We start from the raw sequence: 13,966 nt of genomic DNA on the forward strand, positions 1-13,966 counted from the left end.
AGAATAGTATATCAGCCTTTGCAGATGTTTTGACCTGGTGCATGTTTAATATCGATGGATTTGTGTAAAAGTTCTTAATCCACTCTGCTTCAATACAGGACATTTTACAAACGTTTCCAAAGTGCTGCACATGAAAAAGGATTGTCTATATTTCCTCTTACTGCAGGCTGGATTGTCACAATTCATGATATTTGTGGTTTCAGAGGTCATTAAATGAGCTAAAATGAAAACAAGAACGTTTCTGCCAAAGTCTCAGGGACAGCGCCTCACAGTGGATCAAACAAAGCACTGCAGAGGTTGCTTTCTTCAGTTGACATGTTTTATTAATCCCAGTCGTGAAACAAAGGACTGAAAGTCACAAAATCACATTCAGTTCAGAAATATATACAAGATTGACAGAAAAACCCAGTCTGCTTTGATATCGTACAGTTTACAGTAAAAATGAAAAAGCCGCTCCCAAAAGAGAAACCACATTTACCAAGGAAAAAACATTTAGAAAACTATTGGAAACTTTTGCTGTAGATTAACGACATAAGAAAACGTGTGCGAGTTTTCTGTCACTTTATGTTGACATTTGGAAATAAGGCATTTAATACAGACACAAGAAATATCTTATCTTATTAAAAGATAGATGGTTAATGGAATCTTGATGAAACGGGGCCTTAAAGGAGACATATCAGGCCAAATGGACTTTTTTTTTTAGTCTAAACTCTGATATAACGTTTCCTCGTCAAAGACAGACCTGGAGTCACTTTGTTTTTCCCGTAGACCAGGAGTTCCAAACTGTTCAGGCCGCGACCCCAAAATCACTTTTGACTAAATTCTGTTGTTTTCAATCAAAAATACATCAAATACAATGTCATTAATATAAAAAAAAATCTGGTCTCAAAAGCGTCAGGCTGAATCTCCTGAGGAAACTCCGGCTTCTCATATTGAGCTCGATTCACTATGTTAATGTAGAGGAAACGCTGCTGTGATTCTCAGGTTATAGAGTCATATATAAACCCAGAGTACTATTTTACTACATTCACACAGTTTGGAGTAATCCTCAGGCAAAGCGGTTACATTTTGCCGTTTCTTCTGCAGTTCCAGCGTTCCGTTTTGTACTTCCTGGTTTTATTGCGTCTTTGTTAAAACCCAAAACTGTCCTCAACATTATTAAAGCTCATAATCCAGCATTATATCGGTTCAAAGTGTGTTTATCAGGCTGCACTGAAACTGTAAACCGCGCTGTAAATCGAAAAAGTCCTCTCCATTTCATTCTTAACCTCTTACCCCCTCGCCTTAACAAAGCACATTTCTCCAGTTCGGTTTTACCCAAATCTAAAAGCTTCTTACAGCCTACAGGCCAGAGTAACGGCTCATTTAAAAGCAAAAACCTACAATCTGATCACATTTTTGTGGCTCTTTTTTCACCTTTTCATAACTTTCTAATCATGATTTTGTCGCTCCTTTTGTTCCTTTTTTGTCCCCTTGTTTTTTTTGTATTTTCATCCTCATTTTTGCCACTATTTTTCCACTTTGTTCAAGAACCTTTTAGATCCGGGTTAAGACAAACTGGAGAAAGTGTGCTCAGTTCTAAAGGTTTGTGCAGTGAAATTAAACACAGAATATTGTGCAGATGGGACTTGTTTTTCTTGTGGTTTCCAGGTGACAGCTCATATATTTACAGGGAAATCTGTCCCTAAAACTTGAAGAATTACAACTTGAACTGGAGGTTGTGGGTGAGGCTCCCAGGACTCAGGAGTTTGAAATGATTGGGCACCATAAGATCATTTTTCAATATTTACATGGAAAATTCTTAATAGAAAAAAAAAAACTAAATAAAAGTAATGTTCCTTACGTCGTGTGGATCGGACAAAATAAAAAGTTGCCATATTCTTTAAGCTGGATTTTGGACCACTCCACTGCACGGCACATATGTTCAACGTAAACATCAAACCCAGCTCCGATGCCAGTTTAATGTCACAACAGTGAGATTTCTGTGACTAAGTTGGACTAAAGCTCAAGTAAAAGTAGTTAATGAGATTCAAACTGTGAATAAAAGCTCATTATCAAAAAGTAAAAGAAGCCACTAAACACTTGTGAACTCCTAATATAATTTTATATAAAAAAGTCTAAGAGGAAAAATAATAATAATGGAGATGTGTGGGACTGTAAAGGTACAAACATACATTTTTTCTTTGTTGTCCCGGAGGTGACCAGCAGGGGGAGAGCTAGGATGTTTTATTCACCCGTCATCATTCACTCATCAGTTAGAGGTAGGGCTGGAGAAAATCTTAGAAAAAAAAACGTATGGGAAAAACATTGGGGGGGGAAATGAGGGCACAAAAAAAAATTGAGGCAAAATTAAGAAAAAAAATCTTGTTAGACATTGGGCAAAGCTAAAATCAAATAATAGGGGGAGAAAGAGGTAAAAATGGATGGGGAAAAAATCAATTTGAGCGGAAACAACCAAATAACTACCTGTAAAGACAGACTGCCTAACATTTTGGACCATACCGTTGTCATCAGGACAAAACATGCTCCCAATGACCGTTTCGGCACAGAAAATGCCATTACCGCAGTGGGTAATCACAGAATGGATTTGGACATAACCTATTTGAATTTCAAATTCAGCTGACTTTAGTCGAAAAACTAGAATTCATTTATTTCTGTTAACTTAAAATGTGAAACTAATATATGATAGACTCATGACATGTAAAGTGATAAATGATTTTGGCTCACAGCTTGTAAAAACCCTAAATTTAGAAGTGCAAAGGGTCCCTGAGACTTTAAATGGTCTTTCAGTGGTTCAGTCTGCTGACCTGACAGTTGAGCAGAAAACCATCACTGACAAAATTGCATCAGAGCAGAGAGTTAAGTGGAAAAGTGTGGAGGAAAAAGGTACACAAGCTGCAGAGATGAGCGCATTCTGGAGAGGACTGTCAGGAAAAGGCCATTCAAAAGTGTGGGGGACGTTCACAAGGAGTGACTGAGGCTGGAGTCAGTGCATCAAGAGCCTCCACACAGACAGATCCTGGACATGGAGTTCAGGTGTCAGATTCCTCTGGTTGAAGCATCCAACACCTCAGCAGAGCCACAGGCTGAGAGCATCCATGTCACGCAACCACATTAAGGCAGTCATTCAAGTAAAACCAAGTACTAAACACATATGCATGATTATAGTTTTCAGAAGGCCCCCACATTTCTATGTTTAAAATCTTTGTTTATTGATTTCATCTAATTTTCAGATTTTTTTATTTGGGGTTTTTACAAGCTGAAAGCCAAAATAATCCAAATTAACATATGTCATTTTGCATGTCATGAGTCTACATCATATATTAGTTTCACATTTTAAGTTGAAGTACAGAAATAAATTGACTTTTTCTAATTTTCCGAGTCCAATCCTATTTCATCCACGTCGCCGGCTTCATGTTTCTTCTCCCACACAACAGCTCAGAGCTCAGAGCTGTTGTGAAAGTGAATTGAAATGATATGAAGCTCTTTCAAACTGTCATTGGAAATTTGGATCATTTTAGTCTCATTATTTTTATTTTGTCAAATTGACAAGATGAAGAAAAAAAAGGAAAAAAAAAAAAAAAGGGGGTACAGCTCCTTTAACTTCACACGTTGAGAAAACTAAGTTACCAATTTTTTTTTGTTTTTTTTTAAAGCTGGGAAAGTGGTTTATCTTCCAGTTAAAGTCCATGGAGTTATCTGGCCCTGTGGTTGGCCAGCAGGAAGTCCTTGTCCGTGCAGGTGAGGCACAGTTTGAGGTTGCGCAAGGTCCCGCCGGCGCAGTAAAACGCCCACACGCCCATCAGCAGCATGATCACGTAGGTGGGCACCAGGCTCGCCACGTACTCCGGGTTCTGGAACGTCTGCGGACGAGAAAAGAGGCCAGACTTACGATTAAGAGGATGCACAGTCGGTTCAGTTTCTCAAAAGCCTGGGTACCCTTACATACCAGTACTTTAACGATTCTTGGTTTTCGATACTGATACCTTGAGCGATACCTTTACTAAAATAGTTGTCATATAAAAGCAGACAACAGATAAATAAGGTTAATTTATTCCTTTTTCACCCATTTCATTTCTTTTGTTCAAATTTTCCTCCCATTTTTTTCAAAAATTGTTTATTAATTAATAATTGTTTATTTACCAATTTGTTTTTCCCAACTTTTTTTCAACTTGTCTTTCACTTTTTTTTCTTTTAAATTTTGATGACCAACTGCATCAATACTTAAATATAAAGATTTTGGATTTATTTTGAGTAATAGCTTTCCATATGTTGATTTTTTGATACCAGTCTGGTATCGATTAAAACAGGGGTCCTCTAAAGCCAATGACTTGTAGAGCACAAATCCCTCAGTATGTCAAAAAAAAAAAAGAAGTCTCTAGCCCAATCCTGTGCAGAGTTATGATTTTTTTTTTGTACTAAATAAACAGTATAATCATTCCAGCCACTAGGGGGAAAATTAAATAAATAAAAAATAATTCTGCATGTGTCCAGCAGAAGGCACTGACATAAAAGGTCAAGATATAAACAACACATTACAGCCACGTGGTAAAGGAAAGTACAGTGTTCTTCGAGAAACTCAGGCTTGTAAAGCGCAATACAAGTGTAAGCAGTTATTACTTTGGTCACATTACGCAATGATGTTTTATCTGAAAATAAATAAATCGAGTTCCTGTGGCATTTTAAATTACAACAAAGTGTAAAGACTTGATTGTACTCGGTAAAAGGTTTTAAAAAATAGATAGATATTCACTTAGTATAACTTTCTTCAAAACATTTATTAGGCATTTCTTAACTTTAGAAACTTATATTGAAACCAATAATGATGCCAAAAAACATAAAAGTAGATGGGAAGTTCTTAGATGTTTTTTGAAAATGTAATTTTGATTATACATTATATGCAAGCTGTTGTTGTGTTTCCTAATTTTGAGTGTACATAAGTGAAGGTGTGTGTTGCTGAGCCCGAATATTAATATATTTTGTGTGAATGGGGGTGGGGTGGGGGGGTTTGGGTTGGTGCACTAACTGTAAGTGTATCTTGTGATTTAATAATATAATAAAATAGACAAAAAAACAAAACAAAAAAAGACTTGATTACTATTTTTGTAAACCATGACAGCTAAACAAACATGTGCCTGGAATCAAGTGTTGATCATGTGGATACATTAGTGGGGACGACTGTGCCAGGCGAGTAATCTCTACTTCACAATGAGGCCGGCTGCATTTTGCTCTGGGTTATACAATCCTATGGACCTGGCCCGGCCCGGCCCCCCCATCACAGTCAGGAACGATCATGTGGCCCCCAGATAAAAAAAGTTTGAGGACCCCTGGTTAAAAATGCATTTGACCCTCACCAAACAGGAGACGGTGAGGTGGCTGGCGATGACGGCGGCGACGGCCCACCAGCGCTGCTTCTCACAGCCGTCGAAGAACACCACGCCCCAGAACATGTGTAGCAGGATAATGGCCATCGTCATGAACGCTACAAGAGCGGAGAGAGAGGGAAAAGCATTAACCTCTGACCCCAAATCAACCCAGCACATTTCCTCCGGTTTGGCTTTACCCAAATCTAAAAGCTTCTTGCAAAGTGTCAACATAGCAACAAAAACTGCATGAAAACGCAACAAAAAAGCGTCAAAAAGTGACAAAATAAAGCCACAAAAGACCAACAAAAAAATACAAAAAAGTGGTAAAAAGGAGATAAAAATAACATGAAAAAAGTGACGACAAAGATACTCTCTAGGTCTTAGCTTTCCAATGACTCTGACATTAAACATGTTATGTGACAAACTACCTTAAAAATCTCAACATTGTGGTCATCGCAATATTCAAGGCAGTTTTCATAATCACAATCTTTTTCTCCTATTGTGCACCATTTTTTAAATCATTTGATCATAATAAAAGTTGAATAGTCCGGTTGCAGACCTGAGGAGAGGAAATAGTGCTGCGAGTCCCCGTGGATCCCCACTGTCCCGGGACCCGCTGAGTCGGCCAAAATATTCACCACTGAAAAGGCGCCGCTCATGAAGCCGAAGCCCAGACCGGACACTGGGCAGAGAGAGGGTCAGGAGCGGGTCAGTACAGGCTGTACACGTGCTCTACGTGATGATAAAGACGGGACACTTACCGTAGGCCAGCTGTTTGATGGAGATGGGCATCGTCTCCTCCTGACTCAGAGCCAGCAGACCCTCATTGGCTTTTCTACAAAAACAACACAAGTATGAATATTGAATATGCTTTTCACGGCTTCTTTTTAGGAGAAAAATAACACTGGGTTTCACATAATTGTAACACAGAATCTGAAAATGACGCCCATTTTTCAGTCTCAGGTTTTTGTGCTCAGTGGATTTTCTAGTCTCTGTATTCCACACGGCGCAGTTCCACCCCACCCGATACGAGTCGTCACTGATACCGAGTACAAGTCCGATACCACAGCAAGGGAACACTGCTAAGAACAATAACAAAGCCTGTAGCACGTGACTCATTCTGCAGATTAACACATTGAGTGCCATTTTTTTATTATGAAACTGGACACTCTAATAGACCTTATGTGTGATTTTGGTAGCTCTGTGATGAACAGAAGTGAAATAAATGACCATCAAAAACTTGCGAAGAGTCATGATCTGGATATTTTATACATATTATTGCGTTTCTATTTTTTATTTTTAGTCTGCGGGGCATGAGGTTGCGTAGCGAACAGCTGTAAACGCAACACTTCTCTTTCGCTCTCTGGAGCGCGCTTGACAAAGCAGAGCGTCTTCCCATGGACAGATCCAAACAGTTGAGATTTTAACGTTTCTCTGAGTTTTTAAATGGCCAAAATCGGACCAAGGAAGGCTGAGAAACATCCTGTTAAAGTCTTCAATCCGAGAACCAGGCTGTTTAAATATACACGCCATAAAAAGATTGATCTGCGGCAACACACGGTGTTTCGAAACGTGTCAACAATGTTGTCCTTGAAAATTAACTTGAAATGGATATATTTAGGCATTTGCCTCTTCCCATAACATTAGTGCCTGTCCAGAGAGGAGAGTGGAGGAGAGAGGAGTTGATCAGAAACGAGAAAGCTGCATAAAAACACCAATTATCTCAGTGATTTTGATCAATAAAGCCTCTGTTTAGCTTAAGATTTCTCAGGAATCGAGGCACCTAGAATTAAACTGTTTTCACCTACGGAGAGCTTAGATTCTCGTCTTTCAAACGAGCCATATCATGTGTCCATCGCTATAACATAGAATACGCTGTGGTGCTACAATATCATGAAAAATAATCTGGATCGTTGGCACTCTAAAGCTAAATCCCAAAAACAGCGCGGCACTCACTGTGTTAAACAATGTCTGTGCTCTGTGACTTAAGCGGCTTGATTCTACTTTGGCAAAAAGATGAAAGATAATGTCTGCAAAGGATCCAATACGCATGGAAGAAAGATTTTAAAATATATTAGCCCAGCACAATAAAGGCCTTTTCGATTTTTATTTTTTTTTAAACTATGGATGTTCCAACCTGCCTGAGCCAAGGGGCCGCTTTCAATTACAATTTTATGTCATATTTTTGGGCTTTTCTAAGAAGTGAACTCCCGTATCAAATAATGAAAGTGCCTGTATAAAGCTTTCATAAACTGTCACCAACACACGCGAGTTTGTAAGCACAGCCGTTTTGTACCAAAATATCTGAACAAATGAAAGTGATGATCCAATTAACCCGACGCCCCCAAACTGTGGACACACCAGGACGGAAGACATTATGAAGACAATACCCTTCGGAAACATTTGGGGTAAATAAAAACAGGGGAGCTGACCAATGTGATTTTGGGATTCAGCGCATCCACATTGTCCTGAATCACCTCAAAACATAGGCACCAAATTTGTGGTAACCCAGTGTAATCATAAGAGTCTGCCTGCTCCCTTTAACATCAGGAGCCTCCACTGTGACAAGTGATTTGGCAGATCCTCGACTCCGGGTGCACAATATGTGTTGCTGAGTGCGTGACTTACTTGAGTAGTTTGTAGTAGGCGAATCTGAAGGTCTCCTGCAGCAGCACGGACAGCACCACTCCGAAGATGAGCAGCCCTTTCTGCTGAGACAGACTGTTCTTATCACTGATCTGAACCGAGATGAACCAGACCAGAGACGACAGCAGCAGAGACACCAGCCAGAAGAACGCTCTGGGGACGAGAAGAGAAACATCTCAACACAGAGTCAAGGCTCCTCCTGGGTGGGGATTATTAGATTCTTTCAGGATATTGGATGTTTAGAAACTCATTCATTCCGTCCTCCATATCATTTGTGATTAAGAGCACTTTCATGATTTCATTAGACTTGTAACTTGTGATCGTTGCCTTGTTTTGCTTGTTTTATTGTGTCTTGTATGGATGAACAGGAAGCAGCACCATGTGCCCAAGATACATCCCCATTGAAGGACAATAAAGTATGCCTTACCTTACAACCATATAAATGTCATAAATGATACACTTCACAGGGCGAGTGCATGTCTATTAAGCAGTACTGAAGTACGAGGATAATGAACAAAAATCTACTTTTTAACACATTTAAAAGCATGGTATCAAAAAGATTTTCGTGTTTCATAAATATGACACATCCGTTTCTCCATATTGGATGTCAACATGTTCAAATAAAATAGGTTTTGCTGATGGCAAGTGTAGTCTTGATGTATTCACAATTACGATCACATTTTAAAGATGTAAACATTAAGTTTACACAAAGCTTTGGTGCTCAGGACAATTATGCCAACATTCTGTTGCTTAAAACTACTTATAAACTAGACCATAAAGGGACTCATCGACTACCACAATCTCAGCACCTGAACCTACTTTCAAACATTCAAGCCTTAAATCAATGCCAGTGCAGCCTCTGGTTATTAAAGCTGAGGGACTGATCGTAGCTTTGGAATGAGGAATACACATCTGCATCGAGTAAAACTTGTGTTTGGGTCTTGATTTGCAGCTTAAGGCAACCCAAGTTATTTCTTTAAAAGGTACACTGCGTAACATTTTGGACTATACTGTTGTGGCAAAACAAACCATGCTCCTAATGACACAGAAAATGCTGTTACTGCAGTGCGTAATAAAAGAATGGATTTGGATGAGAAACTACCCTGTTTAAATCCCATATTCTACCGTCTTTCGTCACATCTCCATGGAGACGAGCTGGAGACGCACCCACTCCCAGTAAAGTTTACAGTCATATCTTAGGAGGAGTGAGCCTCATAAATGTTTGTTTCTACATTTATGAGGTATTTTTAAATGCTGAAAATATCTGTGATAAAATAAATGCTTGTATTTCAATTTTATTTATTGGTTAAATTCTACGCGGTGTGGCTTTAATATGGGACGTGCATATTAACTATATTATTGAACATGTTCAGTGGTAGTAGTGCCTCCAAAATCATCATACAACCTGTACCTTTACAAAGAAAATATAAACAGGCAACACTTAAGAATGAAACAAAATGGGCCCATGTGATAAAACATGTTGTATCCGTCTTATAAACGTATATCGAGATAAAACGAGTAACTAGTATTTATTTGAAAGACTCAAAAGTGTTATTAAAATAACTTCTTACAAAAATCTGACGTGTATTGCTACCAATAATTGAAATGTATATATATATATATTATTTTTTCATTAAAGTGGCACAGGTTTGTTTGAGAAAAGTGGCTAATAACGTGACTTTACTGCTGCCCCGTTAGCTTCGTTAGCTCCTCCATTCAGCAGACTTAGCATGATCAGCCTCGTCTTGCTCTACAGAAGCATTTAAACCCAGTCATATGACACTGGTGAAGCAGACCCACCCTGCGATCAGGAAAATGACCCGCAGCGGTTCTCTGGAGACGGTGAACACGAACAGGGCGATGGCGGGGCCGAACGCGATGAACGTACAGCCGAAGAACACCGCTGCAGTCATCCTCAGAGAAACCTCCAAAAAACTCCTCAAAAACAGCGGGATACGGCCCTGAAACGGCTGGTAAGGAGTCCGGGGGTCGGTGCGCGATGGCGTAGTATCTTAATAAATGCGTGTGGTTAAAAGTCGCCTGCTTTGTGGAAATATGAAGCGCTTTTGTTGTTTTGCCCAGGCACTTCCTCAACTGCACTCACGTGACCAACGCGGAAGTACAGCTTCTTCTTCTGTGTGGAGGTCCGGGAAAGAGCGATGTAGCGCCATCTAATGGAGCAGGAAGGCACGAGCGCAAGCAAAAACAAAAACACAGTAAAAATGACGAAATGTAAAATAAATTTGCAAGCGAATTCGTCATTAAATCTGTAATATTTCGTTGTGCAGTTGTTGTACAATAACAAGTAAAGCACCTTAAACTGTACGGCGCAGTCTAACGTCAACTTTACAAATGCATTTCCTTCCGCCACATCGCTTTTTAATCTTTATTATTATTATTTGACAATGCTTTGGTCAATGTCTATGACTGAACCTCTTAACCCCGACCTTCACCAAATGCATTTTCCTCTCTTCATATCAGCTTGACCCTAATGTAAAAGGTACAGCCTACAGGCCACTGAAAACGCCTCATTTGAAAGCTAAGACCAACAAAACTGACCTAAATGGATCTTTGTCCTCCCGTTGTCACTTTTGTGCAGGGGCGGACTGGGGCTGAAAAAAGGCCCTGTACTCTGACCAGTCCGGCCCCAGTTAGTGTGAACACACGCATTCACAAAGTCATATTTTGACACTAATTTTTATTGCGCGATTGCTGTGTCACCAATTAACAACAGAGCTGTTAAACAATTAGAATAGAGGTTTTTTGTTTTTTTTGCTGCTTCACTGTGCAATTGCAAGGCCAGGTAGCAGCACCCCCTTGCAAGCTGGTGGCCCTCAAGCCAGCAGCCCTTCTGTGCTCCTCCAGAATGGACCTATGGCCAGTCCGCCCCTGCTTTTGTGCGGCTCTTTTGTTGCGTTTTTGTGTCACTGGAGAAAAAAATGTGCTTTGTTCAGGTGGGGGTTCAAGAGGTGAAATACATGTTCTCAAGGAAACGTGGCAAGAAATATTAAAACACAATTAGAAAAAAAAGTAGACTGGAGTTAAAAGCGTTTTATTGTATGTTTACAGTATCAACAAGAGTCATTTCCTTCAGTTGTTTCTCCATTCAATCGTCCCTTATTTTTTAAATTTTTATTTTCCAAAACTCCAAAAAACATTTATTTAAATACATACTGCAGAGGTGTCAGGAGTAGATAAGTTCATATTCACGTAATTTCACGGGCAGCAGTAGCGTTTAAGCCGCCTGTTGCAAATAAATGGTGCTAAATCTCTACAATTCTGTCGTTGTACGGCAAAGTGTGGGACAAGGATGAGAAAAGTTTGTTTTTGTGGAAAAGTAGAGTAGGACCCAGGGCTGGGGGAACATATGGATTTGAAAACCCCATGATCCACTGACTTCAAAATTGGTCACATTTGGTCTAGATCTTTGCTTTCCAAGTGACATGAGGAATGACATCAGCAAATTCTTCTTCTTTTTGTTTTGTTCATTCAGGGTAGAGTAGTGGTTTTTCAAACATCATACAGGCTTCTTTAGATGGTACAGTTTTACATAGAAAAGTAATTGATGCCTCACTAATGTGTTTAAGTTTGGGCAATTTCTGGTGCCAGTTTATTAGGGCTGAGACGTTACGCTACGATAAATACCACGATACATAGGGCCTGATGCGATACCTGCTGCGATACAATATAGTCTATTAAACCAAGGATTCAATTTATGATTTTCTATTATCACAACAAACTGCAATACTATAACCCTCCCCTATGATTTCCTATAACTAATTTAGTCCAATTCCAATACATTTTAGATCAATTATTTCATGAGGTGGAGCTTGGTCTGAAAAGTCTGAGAACCACTGGCGTCTCATTGTGGCAACAGCATAGCAACAGAGCCAAACGAGTGGCAAGTCTGCATTGTCATTTGTTTTGACACAGTTTAGAATGAAAAGAACTCACGTGCATAACCTGTGTTGCAACATTTAATGTCAAAATCAATGCCACACTTATGAACAGCAATACAATGAAATGGCAATAGTGTCGGCCTCTGTGTGTATTGTACTGAGACAAAAGCCCCAAATACAACACTGTGATTGTTAAGGGTTTCTTTGTCTTTGAAACTTTGTCAGGTTTCGTGCCCTGTGGCCCAAAAATTACAGCGACATTAACCTCTGTGACAGTTGAAAGATATCGAGCCAGACATAACTTAGTCCACTCTCCCTTTGTCCCAAACTTTGCCGTATTTTCATTTACAATAACAAACCGTGAAGTCTGTGAAGGGTCTAAAACCTGGTGAAAGTTTTCCTTGTTTGTTCAGGAAAAAAAAACAAAAATACAAAACAAAATACTTTTTATAAAACAATGAACAAGTAGAACGTAATCCGAAAGCACTTTTACATGTTTTGCCACACGACTCTAGAACAGACTAGGTTCAGTAGTCCAGAAAAACAACGGTGCGCTGTCTGTCGCACCGATCCGAGTCCTGAAAAAGTCCCCCAAAAACCTCGCCTCCAGCTCGACTCCATCGCCCTGACGCTACAGAAGGTCTCACGCACAAACGGAAACGAGGAATAAGACCGGATAAGTGTCAAGTGTGCCAAAGGAAGGGAGAAAAGTGATCCCTTTTAAGTGTTTGTCCTGGAGTTAAGGACGCAGCCATTTGCTGAATGTCGCCCTTCGCTAATTACCTCTTTTTGCGGAAAATTGCCCTGTCCAATAAAGCAAACGGGCTAAACATGAACTAAAAAAGGTTCATGTGGCCGAAATCAAGCCAGTAATTAGAATGTACAATTGTGTTTGTAAAAGACGGAGTAAAATAGAACCTTTAAATTTGCAAGCGATATAAAAAAATGTATTAAACCAGGTCTTAATAAATAATAGGTTTAATTTAATTGTTTAAGTTGACATAATAATACTATTGAGGCTTAAAAATATCCTTTTGGGTGCCACTGTCTCAGCATTGATACTTCCTGTTTCTTAATTTGAAATAATGTTTGTGTACAGATACCAACTCTTGACACACGGGGGCCAGGACTGGTGAGGAGTTTGACTGGAGCTCCCCCCATAGGCAATAGTGGGAATAACTTCCCATAACAACTTACAGGCTCTACACACGGGACGCGACAAACAACAGCAATCGCCGAAACCCATGGCCTCTGAGGTGACACTCACAGGATGGTGTTACATCATTGATAATGGATTGAAATGGGGAAAGATATACTGAATGTCTTTCATTAAAAGGACTTTTTTTTTTTTTACATAAAAAGTGTGAGAGAAGTCCAAAATGTTCTTTCCCTCATGGTGTTTGCAGAAAGTGCTCTGGAGCTCCTTCAGATCATTGGTTTGTCAATAAAACCCTCGCTGATTGGTTGTAGTGCGAAGCGAACGTTCAATACTTTTCAATACTTTCTTGAATCGCCTTGGGCCCATGTGGACAAACACGAAATTAGTCGTGTTGCTGGAGCAGGCTAAACGATTGCCGCCTTGTCGTGCAACGCCACCGGACGTGAACGGAAAAGGAGCAAAGTCCCCGTGTGTCGAGCCCATAAAGGGCTCATTTACCGAGTGTTAACCTGTGCAAAACATTCAGTTTTACATTTGACATCTTGCGCTCATTTACACATCAGGATTGTGGCCTTAATACTGTAACTTCAAGTGCTAGCTAAGCGCTATGTTCCAGCCAGCAATCGATATTTAGCACCAGTCTTCAAAAATGAACTCACCCATTGAACGCAAAACTCTACTGAAGTCAATTTGTAAATCACTTTGAAACTCGTATTTTAAATCTAAAAAGCACACATGACACAAATATAGCGAATATTCAATGTTTCCGTTAAGTTTGTACAAAAATGGACCGTTAGCTTGTGGCGGCGGCGGAATCGTCCCAATACAAAGATGCAATAACACGTCTCTTCTTTTTTTTTTTTAATAGGACACAGGCTATACATATTCACGAACCC

At 39.7% G+C, this 13,966-nt stretch overlaps 1 protein-coding gene across 1 annotated transcript; it reads right to left on the reverse strand.

Annotated features, from left to right (window-relative positions):
- Window positions 1-3,569: 3,569 nt before the first annotated feature.
- aph1b (APH1B gamma secretase subunit) lies at window positions 3,570-10,126 on the reverse strand. Its single transcript, XM_079554936.1, has 6 exons — window positions 9,813-10,126; window positions 7,995-8,165; window positions 6,128-6,201; window positions 5,926-6,048; window positions 5,355-5,482; window positions 3,570-3,863 (listed from the first exon to the last, which is right to left on the reverse strand). The coding sequence occupies exons 1-6, from the start codon at window positions 9,923-9,925 to the stop codon at window positions 3,696-3,698; spliced, it is 777 nt and encodes a 258-aa protein (XP_079411062.1). The 5' UTR covers window positions 9,926-10,126; the 3' UTR covers window positions 3,570-3,695.
- Between the last annotated feature and the right edge of the window lie 3,840 nt (window positions 10,127-13,966).

This window comes from Gobius niger (assembly GCF_951799975.1).
Source record: "Gobius niger genome assembly, chromosome: 4".
NCBI classification, from domain to species: domain Eukaryota; kingdom Metazoa; phylum Chordata; class Actinopteri; order Gobiiformes; family Gobiidae; genus Gobius; species Gobius niger.